This window comes from Psittacula echo (genome assembly GCF_963264785.1).
Source record: "Psittacula echo genome assembly, chromosome: 4".
NCBI lineage: Eukaryota > Metazoa > Chordata > Aves > Psittaciformes > Psittacidae > Psittacula > Psittacula echo.
The window spans coordinates 111,287,344-111,312,106 of record NC_137738.1 but is presented as its reverse complement, the minus strand read 5'-3'; the positions used below and the strand labels follow the sequence as shown (position 1 = coordinate 111,312,106).

At 40.0% G+C, this 24,763-nt stretch overlaps 2 protein-coding genes across 2 annotated transcripts in view; one reads left to right on the top strand and one right to left on the bottom strand.

The window, feature by feature from the left end:
- Positions 1–1,342: 1,342 nt before the first annotated feature.
- On the bottom strand, positions 1,343–13,160 carry MDH1 (malate dehydrogenase 1). The gene is made up of 9 exons (XM_080615621.1): positions 13,039–13,160; positions 7,874–7,972; positions 7,095–7,191; positions 6,307–6,482; positions 4,807–4,929; positions 4,498–4,674; positions 2,774–2,887; positions 2,475–2,564; positions 1,343–2,084 (listed from the first exon to the last, which is right to left on the bottom strand). The coding sequence occupies exons 1-9, from the start codon at positions 13,066–13,068 to the stop codon at positions 1,959–1,961; spliced, it is 1,032 nt and encodes a 343-aa protein (XP_080471747.1). The 5' UTR covers positions 13,069–13,160; the 3' UTR covers positions 1,343–1,958.
- A 3,133-nt stretch (positions 13,161–16,293) lies between these two features.
- Positions 16,294–24,763, top strand: part of WDPCP (WD repeat containing planar cell polarity effector) — a gene marked incomplete at its 3' end in the record, with an annotated part of 157,390 nt that continues 148,920 nt past the window's right edge. Inside the window, exon 1 of the mRNA XM_080615993.1 lies at positions 16,294–16,534. The remainder of the gene's footprint in view (positions 16,535–24,763) is intronic.

The following is a 24,763-nucleotide window of genomic DNA, read 5'->3' as shown; positions in this document are numbered from 1 at the left end:
GGTTTTCAGGCACAGCACAGATGCCGACTCTTCTTACTTAGCCTGTAGCCTTCTTTAACTGAGGAACAGTGTGCGCTGTAACCACCTCCTTAACACACTTTGTTTTAAAATAAGTTGTAGTATGGTAATGACTGGAACAAATTCCTTTGGTCCCAAAGTTCATGTTGAACTGAGATTTTACTTACTCTATATTGTAACACCAGAAGGCAGTCATCACACTGGCAGCTTGCCTTACCTAATTTCTGCACAAGTTCCAAACTGTCATGGAAAGAGAGAAGTATGAAATTTTCTTATCATTTCTGCACAGCTAAACTCCAACTGGTTGAGAGGAATGAGAAAAACAGTGGAAAAATACAGTATATACACTTCTTGCTATTCCCAAGACTGCAAGAACAAGTAAGTTCTGGCAACAGCTGTTTCATAAACATTCAAGGCATTCACTTACTGTGTTGTCTCCAGCTGGCCTGTGCTGCAGCAGGTACTTCCATTTTCTGACATGTTCATTTTCCTTTTCAGCTATTTATGTATAGCAAGTCATTGCTGCATTACTGTCACTATAGTTAATTGCTACAGTAATTTTCTGAGAGCAGACTTATTTTTAACGATAAGCTTATTGGTGCTTGCTGATTTATTTTATATTCTAGTTGATAAATCCTCACAGAAACCATTCAATGTCCTCTGAATTCAGTTTAAGCTTTTTTTTTTCTTTTGGTCCAAATAGTTCTATTTTTTGAATCCTCATTTAATGACAACAAACAAAAAAAGGGAAATGAGATGACTCCAAATCTGACAGACCCAAGACTTATGTTAGTACAAGGCAGAAACACTTATATTGGAACAGGATCGACAACATCGACATTATGTGCATGAGAATACCATTACTATTATTTCAGGTGCTTAGAAAACAAACAAAACAGGTAGTAGTACCTCTAAGAAATTCCCAGAACAACAAACAGTCTACATAAGGTGGGTTACTATAGGCAGGAGTCTAGAAAAGTTAGAGCAACATTCACCTGCGTGTTTGCAAAGGAATAATTACAGTACAACGTATTTGAATCTTCCTGAAGTTAAAGGCTGCACCAGGAGAATTCTCAAGCAAGTATATTAACCTCACTTAGTCTTAATCAAGTGAGTCCTTGTCTCTTGGGACAAAAGGCTTTGAAGCTACAATGAAATTAATACTGAGCTACAGTACCAACACTGCTTTTGAACCGTAGGGCTGGAGTACAAACCTGCATTGAGGCTTTTGTGTCTGATGTTGACATAAAGCAATTTTGCCTGGAAAAAAAACAATGGACATGCTAGTCATCAATAAAGCTTCTTAAAACCAGTTTCCCTTGCTTTGTTAAAATAGGTCTTCAGTGGGTTTTATGTTGTACTATCAAATCCCATTAGTTACACAACCAAAACATGCAAATAAAGTACAACAAACTACTCTTAGCCATTACATGATTAAGCATCTTTTAATATTTCTATTGACAAACATTGTAAGCATAACCAGAGTGAACAGTATATACTTGGAGTCTGTTCAGTGACAGATGAGTCACTGAACTACTGGTTCAAGGAGAACTATTGGCATTCTAATTTCATTTTCAGTTGAGCCATAGGATGCTGAAGTGATCATGGACTAAGATGTGTTCCAACAGTGCCAATTTCTAATCAAAACTTGGATTGTGCGTTAGAAGCCAAGGCCGAGGCAAACAATTATTCTGTATCATACAGAGAAAGCAACTAGTATTGAACAGAAAAAGTTTGGTCAACAAACTAGTTTTACTTCTTTAATAACCTTTTGCTAATAACTCAACAGGCACAACAGTACCAGTAAGCATAAGGACTTTAAAATGCACAATTGCCACAGACAGTTGACTTGAATACAGTAATAGTGTTTGGTAGCAGACTTAGAGACGACTTTTAGATTCTCCCACTCTGAAATCATTTTGTATTTCTTCAGGATCTAGTCATGCACTGGAGAGGAATTCCACAGCAGTCTCCTTCTCTTCAGTTAACTCCTTCGCAGTCAGCTCCATCTTCTCACGAGAAAAATCATTGATAGGAAGACCCTCAACAAACTTCCAGGTCTTGTCCTGTTTGAAAACAAAGAAGTAAGAAGCCCCTCCATATAAGAACAAGCTTCTTTCAGTCTGCATGAAGGAAACTTTGCAGCATAAGAAACTTTGCAGCATAAGAAACAAAGTTTACTGCCTTAAAAACTCCATCAAGCAGAAGTTAACTCTGAGTTCAGATGAAGAATGCAACCAGCACCAGCTAGTCAGGTCAGATTCTACTTATCTATCAGTATTAATTTGACAACTACCACACAACGATTAATAATGGTCCCCTCTATGAAAGGCTGCTAAAACCCCCACGTCCCAGCAACTGCAGTCCCATACTAAAAAAACTGCTGTCAACAAGCTCATATGACAGTTTAGCTAGGTCTTGCAGAAGGTACTTGCATTTAAATACAGTCTTGTTACCTTGATCACAACAGGGAATGAATATAGCAAGTCTTCAGGAACACCGTAAGAATTGCCATCAGAAATGACTCCCATGGAAACAAATTCTCCCTGAAACCAGAAAAGTAAGAGATAAAAACATTTTTCATTGCTAAAAGCAAAATCTTCATTTCCAATCTACTACATCTCCTATGACACTTTATACCAGAACAAGGCAGATTCTTCTACCTCTGAACATACATACACACTTGAGGTCAAAGACACAGGCGTGTAATCAAAGCATTAAGCAAACAAGCACTTACTCAAGAGCAACATCTTACCGCTGGAGTGCCAAACCAGATGTCCCTCACGTGATCACAGATAGCTTTGGCAGCTGACATCGCACTGGACAGCTTCCTAGCCTTAATAACAGCTGCTCCACGTTGTTGAACAGTCTACAATTAAGATAAAAAAAAAACAACTAAACTGTAAAACAGAAAAATCATTACTTTAGATAAAAGATTATTAGTAAATGCCATGAAGAAAGACTGCCTTATATCATTATTTGATTTCATCAATCAAGATATAGTTTTATCACTAAATGAACATGGCACACAATCCAGAAATACAATCTAGAAGAGTTTTGCCAAGATAAGAACATAATGGACTATTCCAGAGGCTGGCTCATCTCTTAGCACCTGTTTTACAGCTAGCAGCCCCCTGATTTCTCTCATACCAACCAGATGTTTCAAGCTTTTACCACCAAGAGATTTCATTTACGTTGACAGCACAGATGTCTTGGAGCCACACTGACAATGAAGTTTTTGCTGAACATCAACATGAACTACTTGCTGCTTTTATTGAACTACTTGCTGCCTTTATTTAATGCATAAAATTAATTTAATTCCTGAAGATAGCTGAACCTGCCTCCCTTTACTCACGCTTGTATTTAGAATTTTCGTATTTAAGAATAGCACTTCTTCAAATTAGGGTAGCTTCTTAAACTGTACACAGTTTTTCTAAGTTTTGGCAAGGCTCTACACCAACCAGACCCCAGTTTAGAAAGCAAGAATCACAAAATCTTTTTATCTTAGGCAAAGCATTTTATCACAAACCAACATTACAATGTACCTAGAAGGCCAACCTAGTATCCTGGCTCCGCCACGTAAAGCAGGATCAAGGACAGGCTTCTGCTTACACTCTGGTTCATGAACTGTGGTTGCTAGCATACAATCATTTATTCTGCAGCAAAAAGCGTGAACTGGAACAAGCTACTATAAAACCAAGACAGGGAAGAGCATGATCATATGACAAAACACATCCTCAGTCCCAAGCTGAGGTTGCCTTGGCTAAGTTAAGAGTTCCTGTACCTGTCAGCATGCTAGTGACATTACAGTACCAAGCAAAGTACAGCTACTTGGGAGTCACGTTCACCAACAGCTTTAGTAATGCTTGTTTTGTTTTACACTGCATTTAGGTAGCCTGTGCTCTTGATCAATTAATACCTTTATTTTGTTCTACTACTCTACATTACTATTTATTATTACCCTACAATAATACATCTTCAGGTGGTTCTAGATTTTTCACATTACTTTTTAGAAATGCTAGTGACAAGGCCACAGAGAAGGATTTGGAAAGTATGTGTGCATGTGCACATGTATGCACATGCAGGAAGAGAGCTGCTGGGCTTTTTTTGGTGGGAGGGGAGCAGCAAACAGAAGATTACCCCACGTCATCTGCAAAGCTGCCCAAAAAAGTCACCATAGTGAAATATCAGTGGTGCCTGTATGTCAGATGAGCTGCACCTGAACTATGATCAAAATTTTTTCTTGAATCATTTCAGCACTCCAAATGTATTTTTCTAGTAGCATTTACATACGTTTTCATAATGCCTTAAATTTTTCAAAAGCAAATAACTGACAGAGACAAGCTATCTGAAGATGACTAGCGAGACAGAAAGAGCTGCTTCACTAAGTCAATCAGTCTCATAGTTTCAAATTTCATATGAGGCTAGGAGAAAGCAGAAGTAAACTTAAAAACGAAACAAAACAAACCCAATTCTTACCAGGATAAAGTCTCCCTTCAGCCAGCTGTCATCTTTTATAGCTTCATAAACTCCAACTTCCTTTCCTTTCACGTTTACCTTTGCATGGTTAACATCTGGATATTGAGTGGAGGAGTGGTTGCCCCAGATGATGACGTTCTTCACATCATTAGCAGTCACACCAAGTTTCAGCGCAATCTATTTGGAAATTAAAGATGTCCATTGTATTAACTTCAGCTTCTCAAGTCACAAGCTGCTTTGAAAGCATTGCTCTATTTGTATTTTGCAGGGACAACGGAAAGCCTTCCACTTTGGATAGGCCCTTTTTACCTGAGACTTAGCTCTGTTGTGATCCAAACGAGTTAAGCAGCTGAAGTTTTCCTTTGGTATTGATGGGGCTGACTTTGATGCAATCAGGCAGTTGGTATTTGCTGGATTCCCAACTACCACAACCTAAAAACAAAAAACGGTAAGGAGACTGTGGAAAGATGAAGAAGCTGTTTCTGGCAAAACAGCTCCCTCAATAGAAATACATGGCTTTCCCTTCAGAAAAGCTATCATAAAGTTAAGTTTTCTAAATTCCTTGGTTGTCCTCAACAAGATTCTTTTACACGTGCACTGTTCATACTGACTGAGTCTTCTGTAACTGCACAGAAGAATATTTTCTAGCTAGGTATTTTCTTTATAATTTGACATTCAAACATGAAAGAGAACAAGACTTCTAGGGAGACTTCTAGCACACTGACCCACAGCCTCACTGCAGACCTCATGTTAACAGACAGAGGGAAAGCCAGATACATACACACTACTTAGCCCACAGTGAATTCTCCATCACCTTTTAAATGCTTTCAAAATTGGCTGCCACTGCTTTATATAATTGCTTTATAATTAAGAAATCCAGAACAGTTACTTATCTCAGTGTTCATAGGCAGTTAGAAGTAAAATACTGCCTGAACTTAGATCGATTTCTTACTATGGAAAACTGATTTTTATTCATCCTTCATCTACTAATGTGCCTCCAATGATTAATGGCAAGCTCCATATACTCTCAATCACACACAATCTGCAAACCTCCCTTTGTATTTCCCCTTTTGAAAGAGTTCAGTAAATTTCTCATTACTCTGCATAGTTATATTGATAGTTTTTATTCCTATTGTATAAAGAAGCAAACAAGTCTTTAGAAACAGTAGGAAGTTCATCAGCAGAGGAAGTAGACATTAAAAAGTCAGTTACAAAGCACAGTCAGAGTCTGGGCCTGAGATTAAGAGCAGTAGGAGAGCAGCCACATGATCCCATTAACTTTGCTGAAGGAATCTGAGAGAGAACAATGAAAAGCTTCCAATGCTCCAAAGACCACGACAAAAACAACCTAAATAAAGCAGATTTTTTTGTGCAACTGTAATTCCATATTGATACTGAAGTTAAGGGTCATTATGTTGAAGTCATAGATGGATATGGAGTAGGCAGCTGCACGTAGATAACTCTGTTCTCCCAAAGAGAGGTACTGAGTAGAACACTGCTTTTTAACTTTTTTATGTAATTTGGTGAGGTTTTTTAAAATTAGTGATAACCAGTTCAGAGTATGTGTGGAATACAGCAATACAATATAAGACTTACCTTTTTCACCAAACAAATTAAGGACCAAATCATCTACCTATTTAACATGCTGTATCTCATTTAACCTTGACTGTGGTGTATTTTCCAGGCCTTGAGGAAAGGAAAGCCTGCACTGAATAGGGTCCTGCTTACACAGTATCATTCTACAACATATTTAGATCTCTACATAACTCAACAGAGAGAGAACTTTTTAACTTCAGTTTCTATATTCACCTTCACAGTCTTTTTGGCATACTTGTCCAAGGCTGCACCCTGAGACTTGAAAATTTTCACATTCGCTTTGAGTAAATCCTTCCTCTCCATGCCCTCTCTCCTTGGCATGGAGCCAACCAGAATTGCTATGTCAAGGTCTTTGAATGCAACTTCCTCCTTGTCTGTTGGAATGACCTCTAAAAAAAAGGGGAAAAAATAAATCTAAGTCAGATAAATACTCATGGCAAAGTGTTAATGGGAATATTCTTTGGTTCATAAATACTACATAACCTGATCCGACAACACCACCACCTTCCATTCCAAAAATACAAGCATATTCATATGGCCCTAATCCACAGATTAAATACTTGCCAGTAAATGGTTTATATATACAAACATATATCTAAAGCTTTATACAGAAATTCCGAAAACGCAGGAGAAACCTATGTGAAAAAGATACCTTTCACGTGTCTCTATCCAAATTATATGCACACATGTACACAGGTTGTTGTTCACTTTTACAAAAATTTTCAGTGACAAGTACCAACACAGATGAAATTTTCATCTCCCTTTAATTCAAAACAAAGAAGGTTTGATTTTTAGAAGAGGTCATAGCTACATGTTTGGTTGGGTGTTTATTTTTCTTAAGTACTGTAATAATTACAGTAGCATCTTCCACAAAATAGAAAACTAAGAAAGGATCATGTAATATTTTCTTCTGCTTAACTTCCTGACAGCTACAGAAACTCAAAAATGCAACAGTTGTACTAGAGCATCTTATAGGTGTAAGAAAGATTTCTTTTGGCTACCTCTCAGCAGGGGTAGAGCACAATCCTGCAGCTCCATCACTACACCTTCCAATACAGTCATCATGGGGGTGATATCCAGCAGCACAAGAACAAGAGGCTGTGAAGAAAGGAATGGTTTAGTTCAAGTTAGGTGTAACATGATTTGAAAATCAATTTGTCTTGTTATCTACGAGAAACTGCAAGACTTAAAATATATTTACAGAAAAATGAAGAACTCCAGCATGACCAGCAACTGAAAGACTGCATAACAGAGAAGGGCTGAATTAACTTTCTTCACTTAAAGAATAAATTACTTGCATATTGGTAAATCATTCCGAGTTATCTAGAAGAAAACAAGTCTCAGCGACTGCAGTTGTGACATCAGCTTATTCGTTGCTCCTATGAAAATAAGCTGAGAGTTGGGCTTGTTCAGTCTAGACAGAGAAGGCTCCAGGGAGATCTTACAGCACCCTTCCAATACCTAAAGGGGCCCACAAGAAATCCGGAGAGGAACATGTAGTGACAGGACAAGGGGGAATGGCTTTAAACTGACATTAGGAAGAAATCATTTACTATGAGAGTGGTGAGGCTCTGGCACAGGTTGCTCAGAGAAGTTGTGGCTGCCCCATCGCTGGCAGTGTTCAAGGCCAGGTTGGATGGGCCTTTGAGCAACCTGGTCTAGTTGAAGATGGCCCTAGCAGGGGGATTGGGACTAGATGATCTTTAATGTCCCTTCCAACCCAAACCATTCTATGATTACTATGCAGCGGAAATAAGTGACAATTCAGTGTAAGAATTACCTGATCTTTGCCAAACACATCTCCCTTGGCAATGCTGTAGAGCAGCGAGTAGGCAATCTGCCCAGCAGCACCAGTTACCAGGACTCTGACAGGTTCACCCTGCAAGAAAATTCCAGAGACTTACCCACAGCCACACAGTGCAACCTCACACCATTTCAGAGTGGTAAAATTTAACAGTTACTACAGAAAAAAAGTTATGATAATTTAGCCTGAATGAAAGCATGTGCCTAAATATGGATTAGGCCCAGCTCCTGAGATCATACTTCTGTTCTGCTAGAACAACCAGCAATTTCTCTACTTGCTTTTACAGAAACAGACCAAAAATATCCTTAAGAACTTCCCCTGGAAAAGCTTGCAAAACGCCAGGAACAACAATCTATTTGAAAAAACTTTTAACAGTGCTGCCTTTTTAACATAAGGCATTACAATATGTACTCACCTCTACTTCTACCTTACTACAGAAATCTTACAAACTGACACTTCACCAGTTTTCAGATTCTGTTACTTTTGAGGGCTGTTTCCGGTAAGCAGTTTGAATACTCACTTGCAACCAAAGACTCATTGAATGCCAGAAACCAAGGAATCTAGTGGACTTAATGTACTGCCTCACTAAACTGTTACACAGCAATTCAACCAATCCAAAGACAAAAGCTACATTATGAACAAACACAGACACTAATATCCATAATACAGCCGTCCATTGTCAAACTGACCCAAAACTCCTAAAGACTGGAGAGAAGTCTGCCAACATGTTGCTATATGTTGCAAATGGGGGGTGGGAACTGTTTTACCCTATAGCAAACTTCCATTCTGTTAAGCAGAAACAGGATATAGGGAAATCCAAAGGTTATTTCATATTAAAAATATGCAAGGCTGATAGAGTTGGGGTTGTTCTGCCTGAAGAATAGAAGGCTCCATGGAGACCTTGTAACAGCCTTTCAGAACTTAAAGGGGGCTTATAAAAAAGATAGGGGCTAACTTTTTAGTAAGCCTGTTGCAGTAGGACATGGCATAATCGTTTTGAACTGAAAAAGGGTAGATTTGTACAAGACAGAAGGAAAACAATGAGGGTGGTGAAACACTGGAACAGACTGCCCAGAGAGGTGGTAGATGCCCCATTCCCAGAAACATTCAAGGTCAAGCTGGACAAGCCTCTGAGCAACATGATATAGTTGAAGATGCCCCTGCTCATTTTATGGGGGGTTGGACTAGATGACCTTCAAAGGTTCCTTCCAACCAAAACCATCCTATGAAAAGGAAAAATATGCCAAAGGACATTCATAACCCAGTATTTTGTAAGCTTGGTTTTTTGTGTCTCTCTTTTCCCCACAGGCAACAGGAGAGGAACAAGCAGGCTCTGACCAGACTGCTGGAATGCTAAGCCTGCATTTCCAAATAATTAAAAGCTGGTAATTTGTGTTATGGACAAAACACCTTCCACATTCAATTATGTCTGAAGTGATTTAATTGCATACTGGGGTACGAATGCAAAGCACAGCTTGCAGAGCAAAGGCTGTCATTTCACTTGGCACTGGCAAGGTCGCAGATAGAATACTGAGCCCAGTTTTCGGATCCCAAGTTCATGTCCTGTAAGATGAGGCTGAGGGCATTAGGACATAGCCTGGAGAGGCAGAGGATAAGGGGTGATTTAACAGCAGCCTATTATAACTTCAAGGAATGTTACAAAAATAACACTGTCAAACACCTCAGCAGTGGCAGATGGTAGAACAGGGGGCAATGGCTACAAAAGCTAAAAACTCTTCATGAAGGCAGTACTGCCACACTGCAACAGGGTACCCTTGTCTGTGCAACCTTCATCCTTAATGGTTTTCAAGAGCCATATGAAAAAATGTATATGACATGATTCACTAGGGCAAAAGCCTTTTTATTGGGCTGCACTGGACAACCTCCAGACTCAGAACAAGGGAGGTGAGACTGGATGACCTCTAGAGATCCTTTCCAACTGACATTCCTGTCATCGATATTTATAGGAAAACCATTTTGGGATTTGAGTGTATTCTCCCTGCAGAAGTGACAAGCCAAGCACAGCCGCATCACACTAGCATTAGATAACCATAAAAATGAGGCCACCTACCCCATTTTTCCACATGCTGGATAAATTGAGAGTGTAAGTAATGAAGTTAAAAATACTGAACTTGCAAGATTTAGACCCTGAGATGATTTTGCCTCCATTATGGGAAGGATACTTTAAATATCTGGTTAAATGGCTACTGGTTATGGTGCTGAACTGCATTATTTAATTTTGAACCTGTCTCACTGTAAGTCTCCCTCAAACCTTGTCAAACTCCATAAGCAGAAAGAATGAGAGCAAACCATTGATTCTTGTTGGTTTAAGATCTCAAAATTAGTTTCGGTACACCATTCTTGAGTAGGGAAGTCATACCCTTCAAATGTACCATAGTGTCTGAATGATGGTGTGCAGCACAGATTAAGAGATGTGTCAGATTTTAAAGCCAGTTTTTCGTCATGTTTTTAAGGAGAACCCGCATTTTATTAACATAAAGGGTACAGCGAATGCTTTTTTAAGGCAGCTAATCATATTAGTTAAGAAAATAAATGCTAGAAAGTTACCGGGCTGCAAAATCTTGCTGCTCCAGAACTCACACAGATAACACTAGAATGCATTTGCTCTGAATTACATGGTATTTTGGATTGATTTATGAATTGCCAGTAACATGAGCAAAGATTTTAAGAAGTTAGGCTTTGTCCCTTGCAACTGGTAAGCCTAACTGAAGTAGTGCCACAGAGCAGGGAGCAGTCAACAAGAATTTTATCCACAATATGCACTTTATGTGCTAATTTTATTTAAACATAAAAAAATGTCAATCTATCCACTAGCATTATAGTGAGTATTTAGTAAACAGGAAAGGGAAAGAGTGGAAAATGACCACAAGAGGTAGGACCACTTTTTTTTAACCAAGACAGACTTAACATTTAGCCTTGTTTAAGAACAAAGTAAAACACCTCCAGCCATGACTCTGCTTCACCCTCTCAAGAAAATTATGCTACTATGTTTTGCTTACTACCATACTCCCTGTTCTCCCCCCATTTGGGGCTGGAGAAGGGAGGAAGAAACATCAGCTAGAGTAAGGTAGGAGTACTGCCTACTTGTTTTTAATCTCCAAATCTTCAGTACATTGTAGTCACATACAAGCTTCACCCAATCCCCCGCGCTAATTGCAAGCAATTAGTATCAAGGTAACTTTCATGCTCTCTCTTGATTCCAGAGCTAGATCAGCAAGCCAAGAATGCTGTGCTTCTTACAAAATACAGTTAACTCTCCCCAGAAAACTTATGTCACACGTAAAAATTGGTATCATTGAGCATCCGAGGGTACTTTTGGAGGCTGGATGTTCAGAGAAATTAGTAGGTCCCCAGTGGAAGTTGTAGGCTACACACAATCACATTCGGGCACTTTAATCTGTGACTTGGCTCCTGCATGGAGCTTCAATGAGAATACTTTCACGCTGTGGCAACTAGAGGTGACCTTTACTCACTCTCAGGTATACAAGAAGTACAGGCCAAACTAAATGACGTCTAACTGAACTATTTAGTTTAAATCCTTCCCCACTTCGCATACAGTTGATGTATAACTAAAAAGTTTCAGGAAACTCAAGTGCAGTACAAGAAATGATAAGAGGGAAGAGAAAACCCTAACTGAATATTGCATCCCCAGGTACCCTTCCCCTTCTAATTCAGCAGACAGGAGGATTTCTCCCCTTCCTCAATTATCACAGATAAAAGTAAAGTTTCCAGTATCAAATGAAGAAGCAGTGGGTTTAATGCCCTCCCCCTGCACACACTTTGGCTTAAGAACTCAGTGCCCAAATTATCTCCACCATTACTGATATTAGCAGACCTAAAATACTAGTGCCATACATGAAAAATAACACTACACTGCAAACTGATTCTGGAGGTTTCAAAGGTAACAGACCAAATTAAATAACCCACAATCTTATCAAATGTAATAACAAGAAAAATCTATGTCCTGTCAACACAACTGATGGACTTTACATTGTTAATCAGTTATAAAAGACCTCCATAAGCATTATTGCTGCTAAACTGTCTGCAAAATATCACCAACATTACTCCTAAAGAGTAAAGCCAACTAAGCTAACCCACCTTGCTTGATGAGACAAAATCATTAGGCTCCAGCTATTGAAAAGTCGAGTCTGCCTAACAGACTTTGCATCTATAGACAAGATGATTTTATTTCAGAAGTTTAAAGCCCCTGCCCCATACCAAATGCATAATTAGAATACTGAAAGTAAGATAAAAATTGTTGCATTCTTAAAAGCCTGGACACCAAATTAAGTTTCAACTAGCGACTGGAGACCAGCAAATTCATGGTAGTCAAGTGAAAGCTCAAGTACAAACTAAAATTTGCTGTCTTGTGGCCACTCCTGAGAACCCATATTTTGAATGGAAAGAGTGGAGAAGCAGGAGAGTTAAGTTTTACAGATTTTAGTATTTTTTAGGGTATATCTGAACTAACAAGCCATGTTTCAGGGCACACAAGCATCTTCTCTACAGCAAAGTACTAAAAGTAAAGGTTTGAATAGCAGGATATAAAGTCTAGAAAACGCAGAGATGCTTTTGTAGTTACAAAGGAAGATTTCAGTGCAGGTTTGCGTGTGTGCATACATCTATATGCCACAGAAAAGCAAAGCACTCCACCTGTGTAACCCCCGGGCAGAGCCAGAAAGAGCCCTTGACATTTTGGAGGATCTACACAAACAGTTGGATTTCTGACAGCAAGCGGGGATTTAACAAGAGAGGAAAACATTTTACACGCGTTTTTCCTTGAGCTAACACAGAGCTGCACTCAAAACCTTTCAAGTCTCATGAAATAAGGAGCAGGCATTCCCATCTTCCCAAAGATAATGGAAATTAATCAGCGAGGCTCCGGCATTAGGAAAGGGCGCGATTAAGATGCCAGGGACCACATGCTGCTCCCCGCTCGCCAGAGAAGAGGAACCAAAGGCGATACCAAGCCCGCACTGCGGGGCCCGGCTCCGACCCCCGACTCCCCGGGCTGGAAGAAGGTGACCCCGGCGCGGCCTCCGTGGATGTTGAGGAGAGCCCCAGGCGACCGCCGATCCCCTTTTCCTCCTGGGTGCCCAGAGTGCATTCAAAACACTCACAGAGGAGCCCAGCGAGGGAGCCGGCGCCATTTCGCAGCCACCTCCACCTGACGGAGCCCCCCGACACAACCGCCTCTGCGAAGGGGCGCATCCCGCCGTCACCCAGACCCAACCACCCCCTTCAGGAAGGGCCACGGGCTCGGGGAGCGGTACCGACCATGGCTGCGGGGAGCTGTGGGTCCAACAGCCTCGAGGTCACCTCTAACAACACGACCGTGGCCGCAGAGCCGCTGCGCTGAGATGCCGCGGGAAGGGGCGGAGCGCGCCCCGAGGCACGCTGGGAGATGTAGTCGCGTTTACCGCCGGCTCCGCGCTGCTGTTTGTCAGGTGAGAACTACAACTCTCGGCGTGCCGCGGGGCGTGCCCGCCCCGCCCCCGAGCGCCATTGGCTCACAACTGCCCGCCCCCTCCCCAGATTGCCCCATTCATTGAAGCGGAGGCCACAGAGCCGTTAGGAGGCAATACGGTATTCCTGTCCTTGCGCATGCGCTGAGAGCCCGCGGGTTGCGGCGAGGGCGGGCATTTCTGTTTGCGCATGCGCCACGCGGGCAGAGGTGGAAGGGTCCGACAACGCGTCAGGAAGGCGCATGCGCGCCATCCGACAGACGCCGGCGGGGGACGCCGATCGCTGCGGGAGTATGTGTCTGCTGCGCGTGCGCAAGTGGCGGTGCTTCAGTGGTTGCTAGGTGACGGGCTGCGCGGGCAGCGGCACTGGCGGTGCTTCCCCCCCAATCTTGATCCCTTTCCCGCCCCGTTTCCTCGGAACGCTCGGTGGGTTCGGCGGCGCGGCCCGGACGTGCCCTTCCTGGGGTGGGCAGCCCGGCGATCCCGAGCTGTTTCCGGGCGCTACCCGCAGGGGCCTTCCTTCCACTCCGCTCTCGCCCTACCTCAGTGAGGCCGGCGGGCAGGGGTGGGAGTCGCCCGCGGGAGTTCCTGTCCTCAGGCCCAGACAGCTTCGCAAAGTCCTGTCAGCTGCGCATGGCCGTTTCCTTTGATTTACTTGTAATGGGGAAAACTGAGAGCTTACCCGTGCCATTCTGCTATAACAGCGTGACTGAAGTAGCGGTCTGTTGTACAAAAATAAAACTATTCATTTAGTGGTATTTTTGATTGTTGACTGCAGTAAACTTTTTGGGTCTGCGCCAACAGTGAGGCTGATAGTGGAATAAATAGCAACAGCAAAACGCATGGTTTCCTAAATTGTGTTATGGAATTAAAGAGAGCTTTGTGTGGCACAGTTGGTTATTTTCTTCCTCACATCCTGACGATGTAAGGAAACTCCTTATTGGACAAATTCTGTAATTTATTATGAAGTCTCTCTTGTCTGGATGTATACTCCTATAGGAGTAGTGATAAATTTTACACTAATCCTTATAGTTGACTGTATTTTATTGCTAGGTTTGGGGTTTTTAATGATCTAAACAGCATGTACACTTACGCCATTTCTTCCTCAGTCCTCAGAAATAAGTTACTCCTTTAGGGCAATGAGTGTAAGACGTAAATATTTATGCTTGCCATGCAAAAGCACTGTCATTTTAGCACGTCCCGTTGCTAACCACGTTCATGCCACAGCACACACCTTCTGTGGCTTGAGCAAACCTCTATCTAAACCTCCGACAGCTTCTGCCATACAGCAAACTGCAGTGTCGGAGATGAAAAGGTACAGCCCTACTTAGTGTATTTTAAATATCAAACTATAGTGATTTATATAAGTTAATAACCATGCATTTTTAATACGGATGAAGATTGTACCTAGTTTATCCCTTCAGGGGATGAATTCGAAATGCAAATAGCTGCAAGCAAAGCTGAGATCTGGCTTGCTGGGAAAGGTAGAGAAGCTTGGTAAACAGAAGGGAGCTTGTTTTCCAGTCAGATTATTCCAGAGTGTCCTAAAACGCTTTACATGGGTGGCTATAGCCTTTTTTGCACCTGGACATTGTACAGACTTAATTAACACTATTTAAGATTATTTAAGATTTAAATGTACACAAAACCTGATGTGGACCCACATGAGGTAATTTCCACTCAGCATAATGGGTTCAGTTTAAATTGATTGCTTATCAATTCTCAACTAATTCAATGTTAACATGCTGTAAAATGATTCGTGTGTGTCAGCATGGCAGGTTATGTGGGGTTAGTGGATTTCAGTTAAGTTAATTGAACTTCCTTCTGTAGGTAAGGCTCCGTTTTCAGTCTCGGTCCTTTTTTTGGCCAGCTTGTGCTCCTTGAGTTATTTGGTGTTGGAAGATAACAACATGTTTTGTGTCGAGAGTGATTTGTAATGAGTATGTTGTAAATCCATGTGTAAATGCTTTTGTGTGTCAGTTTGTTTTAAATCTGTTCCCAGTATAATTAGTCTGAGATGGAGTTAAATTGGTGTAAGGCTTTTTGCACTGTCTTTTGTGCCGTTTTAACTAAAGATACCGTAAAGTTTTGCCTTCTGTGAATGTGAGCTAATTTTTAAAGTTAATGAAACTTAACAACTCCACTATTTTCTTGTTACTTGTCTTAGATTTTATTTCTACTTGTTAAGCTTTAATATTTTCAAGGAAAATATAAATGTATGAATATAAATGAGTGATGCTTTTGTCTTCCCATCTGTTTTTTATAAGTCCGTTACCTCATGTTTTTTAGTTTCTAAAATACATCCTTTGCTTCTGGATGGAAACATTTCAGGTGTTGTAGGAAGTTTTGGTCCTTGGTAGTGTTTCTCCTGCTGTTGTCACTGTAGGAATCTATAAACACAAAGTGTTTGAGTTCCTGCATCCCGGTCTTCCAAATCTTCTCTTCCAAATCTTATTCCATCTCCTCTTTATCTTCAAGAAGTGTGGTATATTTGATTTTTTTTTGCTGATTTATTAGTCTTAGCAAATTTTCACAGTTTTGGATATTTTAATTCCAAATCGAATGCTGGTTTTCCTGTCAACTTTGTCTTCAGATTTCCTCCATTTTGTTACTGTCTCATAATTTTCTTGCCACATTTGTGCTTTCTACTGGAAATATATATTTTTTTGAGATCATAAGAGAATCATAAGATGTATTTTTTTAATATTCTTTAGTGCTTCCCCCATGGTTCATTAGTATGTTTCTTTTGTGTAGTGCTTTAAGAAAAAATTGCATAAATAAAACATATTATGTGCAAAAGAAGTAACAGAAATTTAATGTACACATGGATTAAGCTCTCAGTTTAATCTTGAAATACACTTTACAGCTTTTGCTCTAAAAAGCTATTGAATTACTTGGAATTGGTGTAATTAAACAATACTTAATAGTCTAGATAATTTAATTTCCATTTGGGGGGGATTAAGTATTATTTTTCAAGACAACTAGTAGTTTTGAAGGGTAGGATGACAGAATTTTCTTTCTTTCTCTTTTTTTTTAATATATTTTAAAATAAATTATTTTCTCTTAACAGCTGCTGTGTTCTTTAACTGTATTTTGGATGGAATTTTGATATTCTTCATTTTCACCTATAGAAACAGATGAATTTTTTTAGGTAAGTTTTTACACATAATTTTCAATAATTTGTAAAGTTATCTTTTTATTGTGCCTGCCTATAATGCAGTTTTTCTTTTATGCATTTACTTACAATTTTTAATACAAAAATGTGTCTTTTGTAGCTAAGTCTGTGTGATAAAAATATTTAAAATGCTTAAGACTATGTGGGGTTGGAACTAGATGGTCTTTTAAGGTCCTTTCCAACCCAAACCATTTCATGATTGTATGTAAAAAAGTAAACTATAAAGGCCAGTTTCAATCCTAGAAATAATATAGAATTGGAACAGTTTTGAAGCATCTTCTGGATTATGATCCAAGGGAAGAATAATAAGGGATTTTTCAGAAATGAAATAAGGCATTACAAAACAATACTGAAATGGGATTAAGAGGATCAAAAGCTATTTCTTAAAGTATGTGAGAAATCTTTAATAGACTTTGAAAAAGATGAAGACAGATATAAGCAAGAACAATTAAAATCTTAGTTTAGAAAATTAAAATAGACACATTTTCATTAAGAATTTATATTTTTACACATTATTTTTTGTATTCATAGTGCTAATATCCAAACCTAATTTTTCACTGTTAATTTCTAAACTCAGAGTTATGTGGTATTGCATAGACATTAAATGGTATGGTCAAACTGATATAGCTAGAAATTCTGCTTATAACCCTGTTCTTTTCTTTTGGTTGGCTTTTTTTTTTTTGCTGTGGTTCAGAAAACTTTCTTAAGGAGAAATTTTGCCTTCTATAGAACTAGTTTCATTTTATCCTATGTTTTCATTTTTTCTTTGTTAATAATTGAGTTGGTTTTTTACATAATTAGAGGTAATTAATCATTCATTAATTCATTTATACAACCTTTAGTATATTTTTAATAGGTAGGTAGGATGCCATAAAACATTCTGTCCTCTTGTGCCTACTCTGAAGAGACACAAATGATATCCTGCAATATGTATTAGTAATCTTTATGAACTATTAATGAGTCAAATCTTAATAAAAATTGTGACCAGAAAGTTCTTTTTTATTTATTATTTCTAATTAAGTTAATAATACAAACAGCTACTGTATGTTTGACAGAGGACACTAACAATTAAGGCCTCCATTGCTGTCTGTGTGTAGTTAGATCTGAGGTGGTTGGTCTCACACTCACAGGCCTCCAGTGCCTGGAGTGCAGTTCAGGTACTGCGGGTCTCCATCACTGACTAGGGATTGTGGTATAGCACAGCAGCTTGGTAATAGCAGCCCTCTTGTAGGCAAAGATTTAACATCATCCACCATCCGTGAACTATTTTTGGAGGATTTTCTTCTCACAGTTCTTAAAGTACAGGGTATAGAGAATCCCTGTTAAAAATCAAACGAAACCAACCAAGACGCACACATATGCACACAAAGCCTTTGGTATGTTGGCTGTAAATTCAGTTATCACAGTATCACAGTATGTTAGAGATTGGAAGGGACCTCAAAAGATCATCTAGTCCAATCCCCCTGCCAGAGCAGGAACACCTAGATAAGGTTACACAGGAATGTGTCCAGGCGGGTTTTGAATGTCTCCAGAGAAGGAGACTCCACAACCTCCCTGGGCAGCCTGTTCCAGTGTTCCGTCACCCTCACTGAGAAGAAGTTTCTTCTCAAGTTTAAGTGGAACCTCTTGTGTTCCAGTTTGTACCCATTACCCCTTGTCCTATCATTGTTTGCCACTGAGAAGAGCCTGGCTCCATCCTCGTGACACTCCCCCTTTATATATTTATATACACTAATAAGGTCACCCCTCAGTCTCCTCTTCTCCAAACTATAGAGACCCAGCTCCCTCAGCCTTTCCTCATAAGGGAGATGCTCCACTCCCTTAATCATCTTAGTTGCCCTGCGCTGGACTCTCTCCAGCAGGTCCCTGTCCTTCTTGAACTGAGGGGCCCAGAACTGGACACAATATTCCAGGTGCGGTCTCACCAGGGCAGAGTAGAGGGGGAGGAGGACCTCTCTCGACCTACTGACCACCCCCCTCCTAATACACCCCAGGATGCCATTGGCCTTCTTGGCCACAAGGGCACAGTGTTGGCTCATGGTCATCCTGCCATCCACTAGGACTCCCAGGTCCCTCTCCCCTACACTACTCTCTAACAGGTCGTTCCCCAACCTATACTGGAACCTGGGGTTGTTCCTGCCCAGATGCAGGACTCTACACTTTCCCTTGTTATATTTCATCAAGTTACTCCCTGCCCAACTCTCCAGCCTGTCCAGGTCATGCTGGATGGCAGCACAGCCTTCTGGCGTGTCAGCCACTCCTCCCAGCTTAGTCTCATCAGCAAACTTGCTGACAGTACACTCAATTCCCTCATCTAAATCATTGATGAATATATTAAACAATACTGGTCCCAATACTGACCCTTGAGGCACTCCACTAGATACAGGCCTCCAACTAGATTCCGCCCCATAGACTACAACTCTCTGGCTTCTCTCCTTCAGCCAGTTCGCGGTCCACCTCACCACCTGATCATTCAGACCACACTTCCTCAGTTTAGCTATGAGGATGCTGTGGGAGACTGTGTCAAATGCTTTGCTGAAGTCAAGGTAGACCACATCCACTGCTCTGCCATCATCCATCCATCGTGTTATTTCCTCATAAAAGGCTATGAGGTTGGTCAAGCATGACTTCCCCCTGGTAAAGCCATGTTGACTGCCCCTCATAACCCTCTTATCCTTGACATGCCTTAAGATGGCATCAAGGATAAGGTGCTCCATCACTTTCCCAGGGATGGAGGTGAGGCTGACCGGTCTATAGTTACCCGGATCCTCCTTCTTGCCCTTTTTGAAGACTGGAGTGACATTTGCTTTCCTCCAGTCCTCAGGCACCTCTCCCGTTTCCCAAGACTTGGTAAAGATGATGGATAGTGGTCTAGCAATGACTTCTGCCAGTTCCCTCAGCACCCGCGGGTGCATCCCATCTGGACCCATGGATTTATGGATGTCCAGATTGCTCAGCTGGTCTCTAACCCATTCCTCATCAACTATGGCAAACTGCTCCAGTGACCTGGCTTCATCTGAGGTCTCAGGAGTACAGGGCTCTTCAGGACTGCCTCCGGCAGAGTAGACAGAGACAAAGAAGGCATTCAATAACTCTGCCATCTCTGTATCTTCTGTCACCAGGGCACCCCATTCACTAGTGGGCCTACCTTGCCTCTGGTGTTAGTTTTATCAGCTATGTATTTGAAAAAGCTCTTTCTGCTGTCCTTGACCCCTCTCGCCAGATTTAATTCTAAGGAGGCCTTAGCCATCGTAGCTGCCTTCCTACATCCTCTAGCAGCAGCCTTATATTCCTCCCAAGTGGCCAGCCCCTCCTTCCATGACCTGTAAACTCTGCTCTTCCACTTGAGCATACCCAGCAGTTCCTTATTTAGCCACGCAGGTCTCCTGGCCCTCTTCCTTGACTTCCTACATGTCGGGATGCTCTGCTCTTGAGCTCGGAATAAGCAATTCTTGAATGCCAACCAACTGTCTTGGGCCCCTTTACCTTCAAGCAGCCTTGCCCATGGGATATCCTCTAGCAATTGCTTGAAAAGGCCAAAGTTTGCCCTGCTGAAGTCCAGGGTTGCAATTCTACTTGCTATTGTACTGGCCCTACCACACAAGATCTTGAATTCCAAGATCTTGATCTCTGAATCAAAAAGAACAGAAAAACTGTGCTCCTGGTGCATGAGAAATAGTCTTGCTGGATTCTCTTTTACCTTAACACACGTTTCTTTATTGAGCAGACACTTTGTGACAATGTGTATGAACTTTCTACTCACTGATCGCAGTGCGTGGATGAGGTTGATTGTGATTTGTAAATTCTGAGTGAATTAGGTACTTCTTCCCATGGTAGGTGAGCTGAGGTGTTAGAGGCTTTTGCAAACCACTGTGAGATGGGAAATGGAGAGACAAGAGGAGTAAAAGCATACTTTGAAAATAGGAGAATGGCATGAGTACAGCAGAAAGTTCTTTTCTCTATTTGGTCTCTGCCTGTTATGCTAAGTGGGTTTCCAATTAGTTAACTATTTGAAACACTTTCATTAAAGTGCGTCTAATGAGATTTCTTTCCATGCAGACTATGTAAAAGTAATAAAGCAATTGCCTTGGAAAATAGGACTTCCTAATTGATATGCAACAAGAAGAATGTCAGGTTAGAGATACATGTAAAAAGAATGCCACATTGATCACAAGAAATGGTACGTTTCCTCGGTTAATTGGATTTTTTGGAGTGTGATGAAATTGTTGTATTGATACGGTGAGCTTTCAAGGCATATACATCACATTGCTTTTTTTGAATGAATGTTGTACCAACCTGTTTTAGTATGTGCCTGTTCAGTAAAACTGGCATGTTAATGCATTAGCTGTAAGCATATGAGCAATGAAAATCTGCTTTTTTATGAACATCTGAATTTATCTTGTTGTTATGCAGTAGCTTCTTTATTCAGTTTCTTCTTGTTTTATAAAACAACATGAAAGTGTTGATGTGTTCTAAACCCAGTTAGAATAGGCAGGTTGGTCTTCTAAAGAAGAGATAAGCTGTGTAACAATTCAAGTTCTACAAAATTATACAGCTGCCATTATCCAGAACAATTTTTTCTCCCTTTCCCCCCCCCCAGTTATTCAATGGTGTTTTAAAGAAAATATCACTAGAAATACCTGGGGAGGGAGAATGATGTCTCACAATGTTGACTTTTTAAAGTTAATTGTTTAAAAACTAACTCTTTGCAGAAGGAAAATGCCAATAATTTTTTATCTTAATGACATTATTCGTATTTGAAACATAACTTTTAGAACATGGATTTATCAGTAATAAGCTTAAGAGCCAACTAAACAGTTTGTTTCTTGTGTGGAGGCTTGACTGCTGCTTCACAGATTTATTTTGGTATCTGGCCTACTTTTGGAAACCTTATCCAAATTGATTTTTATGCAGCAGTAGAGAGACTATGGATGCCTTTGGTGTTGCTTATAGTACTGTCCATATTCAGTGTTTTTACTCATCCTTGAGGAAAGAAAGAAGAAATTGCATTTATTCATTTTACTTATGTAAACACAAGTACTCAATTTCTCCACATGGTTGTACTCAATCAGTTGCACACTGTAAAGCTAAACTGTCACCTTTTAATGAAAGTGTAGGCCCATGATTCCAGCTGAGTCTGTTTGCCATACCGGTGCTACATAACTGCGTTTCCTGCAGCTCCAAAGCATGCAATGTGTATTTTTGTTGGTCTTTCAGTTCAGAATGTTGACAAGAGTTGTGTTGGAACCCATGAGAATGATTCTCAGTCTTGTGCTGTAAGAAAACCAATGTTTAAAACTTCTGGGTATGTCGTGAAGGCATTTAGAGTTGCCTTATCCAGCTGGGATGGTGTTGAGGTATTACTTCATTTGAACTCATCATGGTAGTTGTATTGTCTGAAGCAGTGTTCTGAGCCATTTTGAGGGGAACCAGCAGGCTTCCTGTAGGAGAGAGCCAAGGAGTGGGTCTGTACGTGCCCAGTATGAATGATAAGGGAACTGTGGCATGGAACAAAATCAAGAGTGTGACCACTTTTTTTTTTGTGGACACAAATGACGGAAAAGAAAGTAGCTGCATCTTTGGATGAAAGAGGCTTCTCCAAGAAGTAATCAACGAAAAGGAATCAGGATTATAGTTAGTGTTTTTCTCGTTTGTTTCTAGAATGATACAGCTATGCCTTTTTATTAGGTTTAATTTGCAGTCTACCCTTACCTGTATTGAGTAACCATGGTAATGTACTAACACATGAATGGTGAAAAGGTTGGATCCTAATTGGGTACTTTGAGTCCTATTGAAAAGCTGTTACTCTCGACTATACAGTAGAATATATACTTTTTAATATGGGCAAAACCATGTACGTCTATTTCATGACAGGTAATCCCATTTATTTACAACAATGAGCAAGATACTGCTTTTCAAGTTGCCCACGGTCTGACTTAGAAAACTATAAAGTATTGCTATGAAATGGCCTTTTCCTTTTATAGCTGTCTGACAAACAGGGTCTAGCCTCAGTGTATTAGTCAAGGGAGCTAGAAATAACACCACAGTTAAATTATGGGTTTGTATCTCCAGGTGGTGCTTGAATTTGTGGTTGAAGATTGTAGAAATTAATTTTGCTAAAGCAAAAAACAACAGGACATTAAGCTACTATGCCAGCTTTAGATGTACGCTTCAAAAATTTTTTGCTGCTCAGCATTATTCAGTAATCTTTAACTCAAATTGCAGGAAATATTTGAAATTCCATTCTAACAATATCCAACAGAGAATATTAAAGAAGCATTAAATTTCAAATGCCTGAGGGAAAATGTTCTCTTGCAACACCATGGGCATTTGGATCTCACTAGTATATGCAGTATTATAGTCTAATGTTATGCTTTAGTTGGTCTAAAATGAAAGCCCAATTTTAATTCTATCTCCAAAAACTTGGCATACTGCAGTGAAAAATAATTTATTTGAATGTTGTTTTTTAATACATTGCAACTAACTTTAAAGCTTCCTTATATAAGATTCCCACTATGGCCTTTTGTAATCTGACTCTTTCATTAAAACTTCAAATATACTTCCAAAGACTTATCTCAGTGCTTTCATTGCTAATTTACAAGTTATAAGATCCCAAAGTTACCACAAAAGTTCTTCTCACTTTATGCAATTTTTCTCATAATAAACCAAAACTTTAGATTATCTTTGTAAATATATAAAACACCAAACCAGAAGACAAATACACTCTTAAGAGGCAATATGCAAATAAAAAATGGGATTTAAAGATACATTTGCACAATTCTGCACTGGCTAATTTGGCAAACCCATTAGTGAACTGAAGTCAAAGAAGTGCTGATTAAACCTTTATGTTTTTATAACCTATATGTGCCATGTTTGATAGCAAAGCTATTTCAGAAGTGAGTCCCCAGCTTACCAGATGCTGGGGAAAGAGCAGAAGAGTATTTCTAGCATATTTAGAAAATCTCTAGCATGGATATATTTCTTGCCATACAATAAAGTATCTCGGTATGTAGCAGAACAAGGGCAAGTGGTATGTTACTGTTGGGAAATTAAGATCTTCAGTTTTTAGAAAAATAGTAGGGTTCTTTTCCACCCATAGCTGACTTTTTTCCTGTTTGCACTTTTGGCTGGTGTAGACAGAGTAGTGTCCAAGATGTTGATGGTGTGATACTTGATACCTGCTTAGAGTTTCATGAGAAGCAGGCTTTTTAATAATAGTGGGCCAGTTGCCTGTGAAATTGGACCATTGTGACTTGCCTGACAAATGAGATTGGGGGGAAATGTGATTTAAAGACTTCAAAACTGCAGAGAGAATTCAAACTAACAGCATTAAGATGCATAATAAATGCAATTTAATAAATGGTTTTGTCTTTCGTCATGTGGATATCAGATCTATGAGTACAGGTATACATGTATTATCATGCAGACATTAACCCATTTGTACAATGTAGCCATGTGGGACACAAATAAGCGAAAGTTCATTAACCGTATCATTAGTTTAACTGCAGCGCTAGACTCAGTTCTTGCAAAGTTAATCTCACTGACTTCGGTAATGAAAGCTAGTGCAGTATCACAGCTCTAGTGCAGTACCTGCTGTCCCTGGTGGCAACTCCATTGTAGTACTGGTGGACATCAGCTTGCCTGCTCAAGGCTGCTTTTGGCCTCTGAATTACCACGTACCTTTTGGTGGGAGCTGAGGCCTACTGACGGTTGATAGGCTGTTTTTCCATCATAGTTGGTCTCAGGCAGTTGCACTCAAACTTCAGGCAAGTGGAGTGAGATGCTACCTTGTGATGCAGTTGTCATTATATAAAGTCTGAGAGAGAATTATTTGTTTGAATGCATGTCTTGGAAGGCAAGAGTATCCACATCAGGGTAATAAATCCATTATTTAAAAAAAAAAAAAAAAGTGTAATTTTTGAACAGAAATGACCAAACTCTTAAGAAACGCACCCTTAAAGAATATCCTGCAATTTTGGAGGGCACTTTGGTTTTATAAATATTGAGCCTGTCTTGCTTGAGAAATGGAAAGCTTGTAAAATGCGTAAGAAATATATGTTGAAAGAATAAGTCTATATGGATGTCAAAATCAGTCTTATTACATGGCTGTATTTCCAATTTTATTGTCATTAAAAAAATCTGTAATTACATTTCTTTGATAATTGTTATATTAAGTGTCTGTTCTTTAAATAGTAGTGTAAAGTA

Excerpts from the sequence above, each read along its gene's own strand:
- MDH1 (XM_080615621.1), bottom strand. The coding sequence starts at position 13,068 with ATGGCGCCGGCTCCCTCGCTGGGCTCCTCT. Across the intron at positions 6,483-7,094 it reads TGCTCTACCCCTGCTGAGAG|AGGTCATTCCAACAGACAAG; the intron begins GTAGCCAAAAGA and ends CCTTTTTTTTAG. Across the intron at positions 2,888-4,497 it reads TGAAGGGAGACTTTATCCTG|ACTGTTCAACAACGTGGAGC; the intron begins GTAAGAATTGGG and ends TCTTAATTGTAG.